This window comes from Sinocyclocheilus grahami, unplaced genomic scaffold, assembly GCF_001515645.1.
Source record: "Sinocyclocheilus grahami isolate Dianchi unplaced genomic scaffold, SAMN03320097.WGS_v1.1 scaffold1066.1, whole genome shotgun sequence".
NCBI classification, from domain to species: Eukaryota; Metazoa; Chordata; class Actinopteri; order Cypriniformes; family Cyprinidae; genus Sinocyclocheilus; species Sinocyclocheilus grahami.
In genome coordinates, this window is record NW_015506245.1 from 346,775 (window position 1) to 360,598 (window position 13,824).

General features: G+C 43.3%; 1 protein-coding gene across 2 annotated transcripts in view; it reads left to right on the plus strand.

Annotated features, from left to right (window-relative positions):
• Window positions 1–12,964, plus strand: part of ca14 (carbonic anhydrase XIV) — a 39,714-nt gene extending 26,750 nt beyond the window's left edge. For both annotated transcript variants that reach the window (XM_016251671.1, XM_016251672.1), the window contains one exon: window positions 12,445–12,964. In XM_016251671.1, the coding sequence (XP_016107157.1) occupies window positions 12,445–12,544 (100 nt within the window). In that variant the 3' untranslated portion in view covers window positions 12,545–12,964. The remainder of the gene's footprint in view (window positions 1–12,444) is intronic.
• Window positions 12,965–13,824: the final 860 nt, after the last annotated feature.

Genomic DNA, 13,824 nt, shown 5'->3' on the forward strand with positions numbered 1-13,824 from the left:
TTCTGCAGGGCTGAGACGGCGAGAGAAGAACGCACATGGGTGCACCTTCCCGTCGCGGAGGGATCGCTGAGATAGAACTGCGCCAACCCCGACGTCCGATGCGTCAACCTCGACAATGAACTGGGACTCAGGATCTGGAACCAACAGAACAGGTGCAGAGACAAAACGGGACTTTAATGTGTCAAAGGCCACCTGAAGGACACCTTGGTGGAGGTTAATGCCGTGAGCGGAGCAGAGATCTGACTAAAATTCCTGATGTATCGCCGATAGAAGTTGGCAAAACCCAGGAAACGCTGCAGGGCCTTGCGGGAGTCTGGGACTGGCCACTTGGGTGACAGCTTCTATCTTAGCAGGGTCTGGTTTAATCCCCCTGGTAGAGATGATATGGCCAAGGAACGTAACAGACTCGGCATGGAATTCGCACTTCTCCGCCTTGATGAACAACTGGTTCTCTAATAGGCGCTGGAGGACCCATCTAACGTGCTGGGTGTGTAAGTGGAGAGAAGGGGAGAAAATCAGACTATCATCCAAATACACAAAGACGAACTAATTAATCATGTCACCCAGATTGATGAGACCCTGGAAAACGGCCAGAGCATTGGTCAGACCAAACGGAAGAACCAGATACTCGTAGTGTCCCAAGGGGGTGTTGAATGCCGTCTTCCACTCATCCCCCTCCCAAATGCGCACCAGATGGAAGGTGTTGCGGAGGTCTAATTTGGTGAAGACCCGAGCTCCCTGCAACAACTCAAAAGCAGAAGACATTAGAGGTTGGGGGTACCTGTTCTTTACTGTAATGTCATTCAAACCTCTGTAATCAATACAAGGGCGTAGGGAGCCGTCTTTCTTCTGAACGAAGAAAAACCCTGCCCCAGCGGGAGAGGAGGAATGACGAATGAGCCCAGCATGTAGTGACTCACGTATATACCCGTTCATGGCCTCTCTTTCAGGACCGGAAAGGGAATATAAATGACCCTTAGGCGGAGAATTGCCCAGGAGAAGGTCTATGGCACAGTTATAGGGACGATGCGGTGGTAGAGAGGTGGCCCGAGACTTACTGAAAACCGCACGAAGATCGCAGTACTCCGCCGGGACGCCGGTCAAGTCAGCGGGATCCACCTGCGAAACACAAGACACAGAGACAGCAGGAAAAGCAGCACCTAAACATGACACATGACAAGACTGACTCCAGTCTAAAATAGAATTATTGACCCAATCAATATGTGGGTTGTGTTTCAGCAACCAAGGATGTCCTAAAATTAATGGGGCCTTAGGGGAGTCAATAATCAACAGTTCGATCTGCTCACAGTGGTTACCAGAGAGGGAAAGGCTTACACAAGGGGTGACATGAGTGATGGTGGTGAGGGGATTGCCCGCTAATGACCACGCCGTAATGGGCTTAACTAGGGGAATGGTCGGAATGTTCCACTTGTGAGCCAAGGCAGAATCCAGGAAATTCTCCTCAGCCCCTGAATCCAGAAGGGCATGGCCAGTGTGCGAACCTCCCTGGAAGGAGAGTCGAAAGGGCAGCTGAGTGCGCGTTGCTAGAGAGTTTGAACAGGAAAAGGCGTGCACCAGGACTCTCCGCTTCACTGGTGGGCCTTGACTTTTAACGGGCACTGAAGGCCGGTCAAGTCAGCGGGATCCACCTGCGAAACACAAGACACAGAGACAGCAGGAAAAGCAGCACCTAAACATGACACATGACAAGACTGACTCCAGTCTAAAATAGAATTATTGACCCAATCAATATGTGGGTTGTGTTTCAGCAACCAAGGATGTCCTAAAATTAATGGGGCCTTAGGGGAGTCAATAATTACAGTTCGATCTGCTCACAGTGGTTACCAGAGAGGGAAAGGCTTACACAAGGGGTGACATGAGTGATGGTGGTGAGGGGATTGCCCGCTAATGACCACGCCGTAATGGGCTTAACTAGGGGAATGGTCGGAATGTTCCACTTGTGAGCCAAGGCAGAATCCAGGAAATTCTCCTCAGCCCCTGAATCCAGAAGGGCATGGCCAGTGTGCGAACCTCCCTGGAAGGAGAGTCGAAAGGGCAGCTGAGTGCGCGTTGCTAGAGAGTTTGAACAGGAAAAGGCGTGCACCAGGACTCTCCGCTTCACTGGTGGGCCTTGACTTTTAACGGGCACTGAAGGACAAAGTGGCCAGCTTTGCCGCAGTACAGGCACAATCCTTGAGCTAAATGCTCCTGTTTCTGTTGCGGCGTAAGTCGGAGACGACCCAGTTGCATGGGATCAACATCAGCTGACTGTGGACTCGCAGCATCGGATGAAGCGGACTCCAGGTGGCGCCACGGAGTAGTGGATTGACGGCGTTGCCGGCGGCGGTCAATGCCGCTCGATACCGGAGTGCGAGATTAATCAAATTGTCCAGCTCTCGAGGAAGATCCACAGTCGCTAATTCGTCAGCGATGACATCATCCAGTCCCTCGAGAAATCACATGCATAGTGTGCCCTCATTCCAGCCGCAAGCCGCTGCTAGAGTCTGAAACTGTATGGCATAGTCGGTGACTGAGCATCTCCTCTGAGACAACCAAGACAGCTGAGCCGCCGCCTCATCTCCCTGGGTTGACCGGTCGAACAGCTTCACCATCTCCTGGCGAAAATCTGCAAAAGTAGCACAGCAGGGAGCCCGCAATCTCCATACGGCAATTCCCCATTCGCGGGCGCGACCTGAGAGGAGAGTGAGGACGTATGCAACCTTAGCCTCCTCTGTGGCGTAACGTCGAGGCTGCAGTGAAAACACCAGCAAACACTGGGAGAGAAAGGCTTGGCAGGTATTAGGGTCGCCATAATAAACTGGTGGATTGTTGGCATGAGGTTCGGGGTCCAGAGGAATACCAGCACGGAGGAAGGGACCCCGGTTAGCCGCCTCCTGCTGAAGATCATCAACACACATGAGGAGCTCAGCGACTCGGGCATTTAGAGAGCCCACCTCTTGCACTCTCTGAGACAACCAAGACAGCTGAGCCGCCGCCTCATCTCCCTGGGTTGACCGGTCGAACAGCTTCACCATCTCCTGGCGAAAATCTGCAAAAGTAGCACAGCAGGGAGCCCGCAATCTCCATACGGCAATTCCCCATTCGCGGGCGCGACCTGAGAGGAGAGTGAGGACGTATGCAACCTTAGCCTCCTCTGTGGCGTAACGTCGAGGCTGCAGTGAAAACACCAGCAAACACTGGGAGAGAAAGGCTTGGCAGGTATTAGGGTCGCCATAATAAACTGGTGGATTGTTGGCATGAGGTTCGGGGTCCAGAGGAATACCAGCACGGAGGAAGGGACCCCGGTTAGCCGCCTCCTGCTGAAGATCATCAACACACATGAGGAGCTCAGCGACTCGGGCATTTAGAGAGCCCACCTCTTGCACTGTGGTGTTGAGCTGGGTGGCGTGCTGACCCAGCAAAACTCCCTGTTGCACGAGAGCAGAATGAAGCGGATCCGATCCCGCTGAATCCATCGTGGTCAGATTGTTCTGTCTGGAAATAGGCTGGATTAAGGTGCAGGTACAACAGAGGCTTTATTGAACAGAGACTGGTCACAACGGGCAATGACCACCTCCGTGGACAGTTCGTGTGGACGTGGAATCCCCTACCACACAGACGGGGGGATAGCAGCGGCTGGAACAAGCCGCAACTGCGGCAGTGGAGACGAAGCCGGCAGGGCAGCTCGCTAATCCGAGCGAGAGGCTGAGCAACCCAACAACGAGACCGCAGAGTCCCAGGGTAGGTGGATGCCGAAGGGAGCCCACGGGTTTCTGAACGCACAGAGAGGTGCAGGAAATATACAGGCAGCTACGAGCACTGGAGCCTGAACGTGACAAGACAGGACTGGTAAGCAGTACTAACTATGACAGAGCAAGGGAATAATCACTACAATCTGACAAAACCCAGAGAAACACGAGGAGCTATAAGGGGAAGCTAACGAGATAACAAGAACCTGGTGTGAAACAAGAATCTAGCGAGCAGAGAAGCAAGGAGGGCGGGGAAACAATCATGCTGATAATGTGCACATGGTGAGCTGTCAAAACAAGCCATGCACACAACAACAACACAACACCCAAACACAGAGACAGCAAAGAACAGGTGATCAGACCCGAGACCCGACAGTGTAGTGTTTTCCTCCCATACCGCAAAATGCTTTATGCCACATAACGATGATTATAAAGCACCAAACTCAGTATAGGCTGCTACTCATTATTAAAACATAACTAATGTCACTGTCTCCATCCATTAAGCTACGTTACATGTTTTATTTATAATGATTTTCTATGGGAGAAAAATGTTTAACGTGCAATTAAACCAAAGTCCCTTTAAGGCAAGTAATTTCACTCAGCGTTCATCTTTGAAACACCATCTCAGGCATGCAAGTGCAGCTCCTATCTCTTTGAATGGAGAAACATCAAATTCTCCAAAACAGTTCACCAAGATTAAATTTCATATTTGAAATCACCAATGAAATCTGACAATAACAGTCTCATAAATTTTGTTTCTTTCGCTCAAATAGTGTGAAAAAAAGCTTTTTAGGCTAGACCAGCCAGCGCGCATGCGCAGTCCTAAGTGCATGTCTCTGAACGCTGACTGTTTCTACAGCAACTGAGAACTCTGCAGCTGCTGTGATGCAATAGGCTTGCTCGAGATGAACTACACTAGCATGCCACCGGCTGGTGAGAGTAGCTGCTTGCAGTCGGGGCGGAATTAAAAATTGAAGACATCAAGTCGGACACTTTCTGCTCCTGGTAGTGACGCTCACATAGTGTTTGCATACTCTATCAGAGGAAGTGAAATAAATGCAATATTTGTCAAATACACAGACGTTTCAGACCTAGGCGGCTGGTCTCGTTTTGCTCTCGCGGTACTTTGATGGCACGTGATCATAAGGCGACTACAGCATCGATCAAAGTCGGACAAATTTTCTAACCAGAATGCATTGCTTTTGTCAGGCGGCAGCTGACACTTTGCGACACTGCATGAAGTCGAACAAGCCTATTGACTTTACCAATTAGCAATTGGCTCTTTTACTTTGAAGGTGGGGCTTCCTTCGATAGAGCGGCCATATTGATGGTGCGTTCACACCATATCCTAATTACCATAATTTCGAGATACTAACTTGTAAAAAGCGTTCACGTCCTCGTAGAACTCATAATTACAACTTGTGAACCATAGATTTATGCTGCGTTCACGCCATATCGTAATTACCATAATTCCGAGATGACAACACGTGATGTTCAACTGCTGTTCAAGTCCTCGGACTGGGGATTATCCATTTCTAAAGTGACAGTCAACAAAATGAACCCGCGTGAAAGAATGTTATGTTACTGGCAGCTGTCAAACACATAATTACAACATTACATTACATTTATGCTACTGCTAAATATTGCAGAACACAGAAAGCATGTCAGGTAAAAATAATTACTTACTGTTTGTTTGTTGAACAAAATAATAACAGTATGAACACTTACATAATGTTTTTACATTATAGTACATTATAGTATCTATATGTATCTATGTTCCCCTTTTTTAGGGCAGTAATAGCTTTCTTTGAAAGTGCTGCCATTTTTCTCTGGTTCCACGTGAGATGCAGTGGTCACATGGTACAAGCCGTAGCTCAGAAAACTCCCAGTTATGTCCTAAGGTGCTCTCAACTCCGTTCAGAGCCCAGATTATCACCCTTTTGGCCCTCCCTGTCGCGAACAGCGAGCAGGGTCTCAAATGTGCTTTGTCCTGTAAAGGCTTTGAGAGTGTATTTTGTGCGTTTCAGCCTATTCAGACAGTCGGAGCAGCTGTTTGTTTGCTTTGGAGGTCGCTCTAAAGGGCTGCCAGTTTCAAAGCAGAGACTTTATCGCTGGATAGTTGATACCATAACCTTGGATTTTGCCCCCGGAAGGCTTGCAATGCCCCATAGGTGTGAGGGCCCACTCCACCAGAGGAAGGAATCTGTGCGGCTGCCGGCTGGTCTTCACCATCCACATTTGCCAGAATCTATAATCTAGACGTCCCGGCCTTGCAGCTCTAACCAAAGACTATAGAATACCCAAGACGTGTCACTCATATAGTTATGAATGGGGGAAAATGCAACACTCAATATGGCCACTCTATTGAACAAAGCCCCACCTTCTAAGCAAAAGAGCCAATCCCTAATCGATAAAGTCAGTGCGTCACTGCAGCTGCGTTAGAAGTCCCGGTTGCTATAGAAACAGTCAGTAATCTGAGACGTGTGCCTAGGATTGCGCATGCACATTGGCTTGTCTAGCCTGAGAAATAAGCTTTTTTTAAGCTATTTGAGCAAAATAAACAACATTTATGATACAGTTGTTGTCAGATTTTATTGGTGATTTCAACACACTAAGGCTCGTCTGCTTGTCTGTACATAATATTTTTAATAAACTACATATAGAAATTAGTCCTGAATATAATAAATAATAAATAAATGAATGAATAATAAATTTATACATTTAATTAATTACACTTGCACAATTACATATTACAAAACAATTACATTGCAAAAAAGTATATACTTTGTACTCAAAATGAGCCTAAAATGCAAAATAATAAGCCTGGATCCATTTCCAAAAGAAAATGTTAAAAATATTTGGTAAATACAGTTTTGTTTATTTGCAATAATTACCGTGTACTATGGTGCAGTGTGATTTTTGGTGAATTGTATTAAAACTAGGGTACGTTTGATCTGCAAACATCATTATAATATTAGTAGGCCTATATAGATCCCACAACAATAAAAAAACAAAAACATACAAAAATATATTGTCCCCCTTTTTTTAAATTCATAGATAGTCATAATTGAGGTTTCAATGATATTTTGAAAGATGAACAAGGAAATGTCACTGTTTTCCATTTCAGAAATCTGGTCACCTAAACAGACACTGGACAAGGATGACACCTGCTAGTGCACGTGTCAAACACTTGCGTTTGTGCATGCTATCAATGGAGTATACTTTAAAAGGCTATGGCCATTTCCAAATACTTTAGTTATACAAAGACGATGCACTCATATTACTTATGAATGGGAGAAAGGGCAATGCGCAATTTGGTGGAATAGTTTATGCAAACATAAAGTAAATGTGCGTGTCGCAGAACCAGATTTGACGTAAAATACCTATTAATACTCGTGAGAGTTTTTGGACACATAAACCACACATAATGTCTGAATTTTATTCAATTAGATATAAAATATCAAACTAAGTAGAATTTATAAAATGATGCTGGAGCTTTTCTCAAAAGAAACGTTTTCTGAGCAACTTTTAAAATTATTTTAAAAGGGGTTTTCCCCCATCCTTAATAATCCGTTAAGTTTTCTGTCCATTAAGCCCACTTCCCACCCTTAATAATCAATTAAGGTTAATATAAAGTACAAACGTTTGGAAACATTATGATTTTTAAATCTTTTAATAAGGTCTCTTATGCTCACAAGTTAAAAAATAAATACAGTAAAAACACTAATATTGTGAAATAGTATTACAGTTTAAAATAAATATTTTCTATTGTAATATATTTTAAAATATAATTTATTCCTGTGATGTAAAGCTGAATTTTTACTCCAGTCCTCAATGTTACATGATCTTTAAGAAATCATTATATGCTGATTTGCTTAGTTATTATTGGTGCTCAGTTATTAGTAATGGTTATTATTAATATCAATGTTAAAAACAGTTTTTGCTGCTTAATATTTTGTGGAAACTTTTTTCAGTATTCTTTGAATAGAAAAGCTCAAAAGAATGGTATTCATGTGAAATGGAATCCTTTGCAACATTATAAATGGTTTTACGGATACTTTTGATCAATTTAATGCATATTTGCTGAATAAAAGAAATTTCTATTAAACACACACGCACACGCGCACACACACGCGCGCCCCAAACATTTGAATGGTAGTATATAATGGTTTTATAAAGGTTCATGTGACACTGAAAACTGGAGTAATGATGCTAAAAATTCAACTTTGCATTACCGGAATAAATTACATTACAAAATATATTCATATAGAAAACTTTATTTATTTTAAATTGTAATTCTGTTTTATAGTGTTTTTACTGTATTTTTGAGCACATAATGCAGCCTTTATGTCCATGAGAGACTTGAAAAAAAGAAGTAAAAATCAGAATGTTTTCAAACTTTTGTGTGTGTGTTTGTGTGTGTATACATACAGTTAAAGACTAAATTACTAGCCCCCCTATGAAATTTCAATTCTTTTTCAGATATTTCCCAAGTGATGTTTAACAGAGCAAGGGAATTTTAACACAGCATTTCTTATTATATTTTTCATCTGGAGAAAGCCTTTTTTATTTCAGTTTGCCTGGAATAAAATTATTATTTAAAATAAAAAACTGCTAAGGTCAATATTATTAGCCCCCATAAGAAATGATCTGTTTAATTGGCTACAGAACAAACCACTGTTGTCCAATGACTTGCCTAATTAACCTAAATAATCCTCTAAGCCTTTAAATTGCACTGTAAACTGAGGATTAGTATCTTGAAAAACAACTAGTAAAATAATATGTACTGACAGCCATGACGTCACTACTGGTGCGATTATACTATAAATAGGCGCCGGGAGAACACATCATCCACTTCTTTGTCTGAAGCTTGCGTCCGAAGCTTGGCAAGAAACCTAGAGGACGCAGTGTCTCATTCCCTACTCAGGGAACCATGGTTACATACGTAACCTGAGACGTTCCCTTTCATGGGAACTGCAAACTGCATCCTCTAGGGGTCGCTATGGGGAACGGTATACCCACGCCACCATGCTGAGGGGAGTGCATGCCAGAAACCATGGCGAGTACTAAGTACCAACTCTACCATATTGCCATGGGAGTTGCCCCTGGGACGTTAGATGGCTGTCAGTGACATTATTCCCTATGGCCAAAGGCCTAGGCTACATACCCCAAAAAACTTACCTGTTAGGGCCAGAACTCCTTGGAATCAGGAATAGATTCCTTTAAGGGAATACGACCAAGAGCCTAGAATCATACTAAGTCTAGGCCTGTCACACAGGGGCTACCGCACGCTCTGCATATGCTAAAGGAACTGTCTCAACAGATCCCTAGTAACAACACCCTGTTAAACTAGGTATCCAGAGGATACATAGGTGGAGTGGTGCCCAAGGCGGAACCAGGGTTTTAAACCACTCAGAAAGAGCACAAGGCTGCTGCATGTAGCTCTTACCATACAGGATTTTAGAAAAGAACGCAGAGTACTAGCGTGCAAACTTACCACAGTGGGGATTTTAGGAAGTGTACAAAGATTTCACTTGCACACTTACCATAACATGGATTTTAAAAATACCGTTCTAAGGGGTTCTCATGGCACTCTGAAAGAGCAGCCCATAGATGTAAATGGTGCATCCCAAAACGCTGTTTCAGAAGTCATGAACTCGATCTAAGGCTTATAATGCTGGAGTGGCTAGCAGTAAATCTGTAGCTGAGGGAGCAAACATCCAGCTCTCAATCGAGAGGGAGCTCGACCTACAGCATGTTCCAATGGTGGAACAGCTAGCAGCTATTTAGCTGAGGGAGCAACACCCCCAGTTCTCAAACGAGAGGAGGCTCGACCTACAGCATGTTCCAATGCTGGAACGGCTAGCAGTAATTTACCTTAGCTGAGGGAGCACAAACCCAGCTCTCATCGAAACGCTCGAAAGCACCACGCTCACAATAACCCTCAATTGTGAGGGGAGCGATGCTTCCAGAGTGTGTCGACAGAGACACACTAGTTGAGTGGAGCCCAAGATACCGGGCTCTGAACCAACTCAGAGAAAGGGAACGAGGCTAATAATGCATAACCCTTACCATACAGGATTTCAGAAAAGTGGGCAAAGCATAACGTGCACACTTACCACTTATGTGGATTTTAGAAAGTGGGCAAAGCATAATGTGCACACTTACCACTTATGTGGATTTTTAGAACGTGCTCAAAGCTTAATGTGTGCACTTACCATAGTATGGATTTAAGAGTTTTCCAAGCATCTGCTCACATGGTGACCTAGATATGGTAGACCAGAGAGGGCAGCCTGAAAGCATAAGCCCAGCCCGGACGTCCAGGAAATTTTTGCAGTGCCGTGCCGGGAGCCTAATGATCAAGAAGGCTCCCGCAGAAGCCTGTGACCTGGCAGCATAATCCAGGAAGTATGAAGCCGAAACCCGGCTTATCGTACCATCTGGACATATATCGACGAGTGAAATAAACACTGCAAGTCGAGCACCCGGTTTCTGAACCCAGCAGAGGGGGTGCTCATCGAGGACCTACCCTAGAAAAAGGACAGAAACACACAGGTCCCGGGAAACACTGCAAAGAAAGCTAGCAGAAGGATTATACACACAACCACAAGAGCATTAAATACACACATACATACATATATATATATATATATATATATTTAGAAATGGATCGTACTCACCCTCACCAAGAAGCCTCTGGTCCGGACCATCAGTAAGGTGGTCACTATGAAGCCATAGAACCAACCAAACATCATAGGTCCAGCATAGAAGACTGCAATGCAGGAAATTCCCACCTAACCTCGGTCAGGTGGAGAGATGGTGGTTACAGGGGAATTAGGAAGGGGAAGATCAGGGCAGATGTAAGACCCCCGAAGGAAATGAGTAGATACTGAGGTATCACTCTGATCCGGACAAAAGCGCTTACGCCCTGTCTGGATCACATCCCTTAGGTCTTTTACCTACCTTCCTTTGACCCGTGATTCTTCCTACCCCTACCTTGGGGGAGGAGCGCGAGCCACGACACTAGCCTTCTGTGTCCGTCTCTGATCCTCAAAGCGAGAGGGGCCAGGACCCCTGGGTTGTTCGGGCTCAGACCTGGACCTTCGTGAAGGCCGCTGAGTGCGCCTTTGCCTCCCTGAACTTCTCGACCACTGTCTCAGCGGAGATACCAAAAATACGGAAGGCGAAACCGGCGCATCTAGAAGAAAGCCCCTCTCTTTTTTCCCGAGCTCATTCTCCTCCGTGCCTCAGCAGTGGTGGGTCCTGAATCGCGGGAAGCAGATGGGTGCCCCTCTTTCCTCGAAAAGAGAGACAAACGAGAGCGGAGCTTTTTCATTGGAAAAACGCTCGCGGTGCACGCTGATTGCCCCCTCGGAGATATCGCGTGCATGCTCTTCGCCCCAAACAAATAACGCATAGATCGTGTGTGTCATCAGATGTTAAACAACGACAACACGGATGTACACATCCTCTAAACGCTTTGCTAGTGCTCACCATAATGATATGAATAGAGATCGCTCTTACCACAGAAATGCACGCTTCAAACAAAACAGTCAATGAAGACGAAGAAGAGGATGATGTGTTCTCCCGGCGCCTATTTATACTATAGTCGCACCGGTAGTGACGTCATGGCTGTCGCCGGCCAACGTGTTGTTGGAGTTTTTTCAATGTATGCTTCAGACACGGGTCATGACGAGGCGTTCCCCATAGAGACCCCTAGAGGACGCAGTTCGAAGTTCCCGTGAAAGGGGACTAAAGTTCTTTGGCCATAGAGATGTTGCCTGTGTTTGGGGAGAAAGAAGGAAGAGGCGCTCAACCCAAAGAACACTGTTCCCACAGTGAAACATGGCGGTGGGAGTATAATGCTGTGGGGATGTTTCAGTGCGTTTGGAACTGCCTGGGAATCTTGTCAGGGTCGAAGGAATCAATAAAAAGGAAGACTATGAGAAGATTTTGAAAGACTACCTCAGGCAATCTGCAACAAAACATGGTTTGGGTTGACATTTTATCTTCCAGCATGATAACGACTCAAAGCATACCTCACTTATGATGAAGAACTCCAAATGACCAAAGTGAACATCCTTGACTGGCCTGCACAAAGCCCAGACTTGAATCCAATAGAAAATCTGTGGGGCTCACTGAAGACCAGAGTCCATGCCAGGAGACCAACAAATCTGGAGGAGCTTGAGAGATTTGCTAAGGGAGAATGGGCTGCGATTCCTCAGGAGACATGTCTGAAACTTGTTGAGAACTACAACAAACGACTAAAGGCTGTTATCAAGCAAAAGGGATACACCATTGACATTATTAACATATCCATATTAACATCAGAGAACTAATAATTTTTTGATTTTTTTATTCTTGGTTATAATTTTGTTTCTATTTGTATTACAAACACTCCAAGCTTCCTAAATGAACTATTATGTTTAGAAATGCTGTGTTGAAAAAATCTTAAAATCTTCTCTCCGTTAAACAACACTTGGGAATTATTTGAAAAATAGTGAAATATTTAATAGGGGGCTAATAATTTTGTCTTGAACTGTATATATATATATATACTCACTCTACTTGGAATAGAAAACATTATCTAGTCTTGGAAAATGTTACATAATGTGTTGTCTAAGTCAAGAGATTAAAATATTATGATATACTCAACCAAGTTCAACCATTTTTTTCCTTTGGTTTCATTCTATAGATCGCAAGATATGGCAAAAGAACGCAAAGAGGATATGGCTTTAAAGACGACCTCTAACCCAACAAAACCAGAGGAAGCTGCCCCTCAGCCTGAAACTTGATTCTAAACATTCCATGTGTATCTTGGTATTTTTGTCTTGTGAAAGAAAATATCTAAATTAAATTTGTGTCTTCTACTCATTTCTCAGTAAAAGATCAAGTAATTTTGAACCCCCTTCCTTCATTTGCATCATGGTTTAGCTGAGGGCTTCTGTTTGGCTCTCAGTGTGTGTGTGTGTGTGGTTTTCATGCTTTGCATTTTCTTCACTACATCTATATCAGTTAGTCTTTCTAAAATTACCTCTTATGACGGAGAGTTTTATTGAACATACTATAAATGAATTAGTAAATTACTGAAATTATATCACGATTGTTCCTTGTGATTAAATGCTGTGATTCTACTATTGTAGGCAGATATATGGAACATTATTCAAAATGTACACTGAAAATAAAATGTTTTCCCAGTCATATTATTTGTAATCTACACCACAAAATTGTTTCTCTTCTCTTTGCTTTGAAATTTCTAAAACATACTAGATTACTAGCCTATATATATAGTAGAATTATATCTAGAATATACATTAAATTATGTAGGATCAGTGTAATCAGGTATTTTCAAGAACACTCAAAAATTCTTTTTGCTGTTGACAAAACTGTAGTTCCCACCATGCTTTGCAAATTTTGCAATGGTGAGAGTAAAAATGTTAAAATTATTTTTATATAAATAGGTTTTATCAGTTAACAGGGCACTTAAATGTGTTTCAAATACAGATATCAGATATCTTTCTTTCTAGTAAAATATAATTTTTGATATCAATAATTACTTTATGATATTATTATCATTATGATGTTCCTGATATCTAGAATTAATTTCCACTAGTTGAATTGTTAACTCTTTAAATCTGGATATCAAGACTCTTGATATCTGGATATTGGAACATGTTTAATTTTGTATTTCTGATATCTTCAAATGGATTTCAGATATTAATAAAATGGAGATTGTAGATATCTAAAATAAAGGGTTTTCTCACTACCAACAATTACATTATAGATATTAGAATTTAACACTGTCAATGGTGAATATCAAATTATTGATATGAATAATTTGCTTTTTTAAAATCTGAATTGTTGAGATCAAGAATAAACATTTACACTAGAAACAATGTGCAATGATGTACTACACCTTTAAGAAGGAGTTTCCCTGGACGCTCGGTTATCGTGTTGGTTAAAGGGTTACTCCACCCCAAAACAAATTTTTTTTTAATCTTCCAGCATTGCTCTCCTCCAATCCTGGATCCCGAACTCTCAGCGAACCTGCAAAGAAACCAAACATCAGTACTCC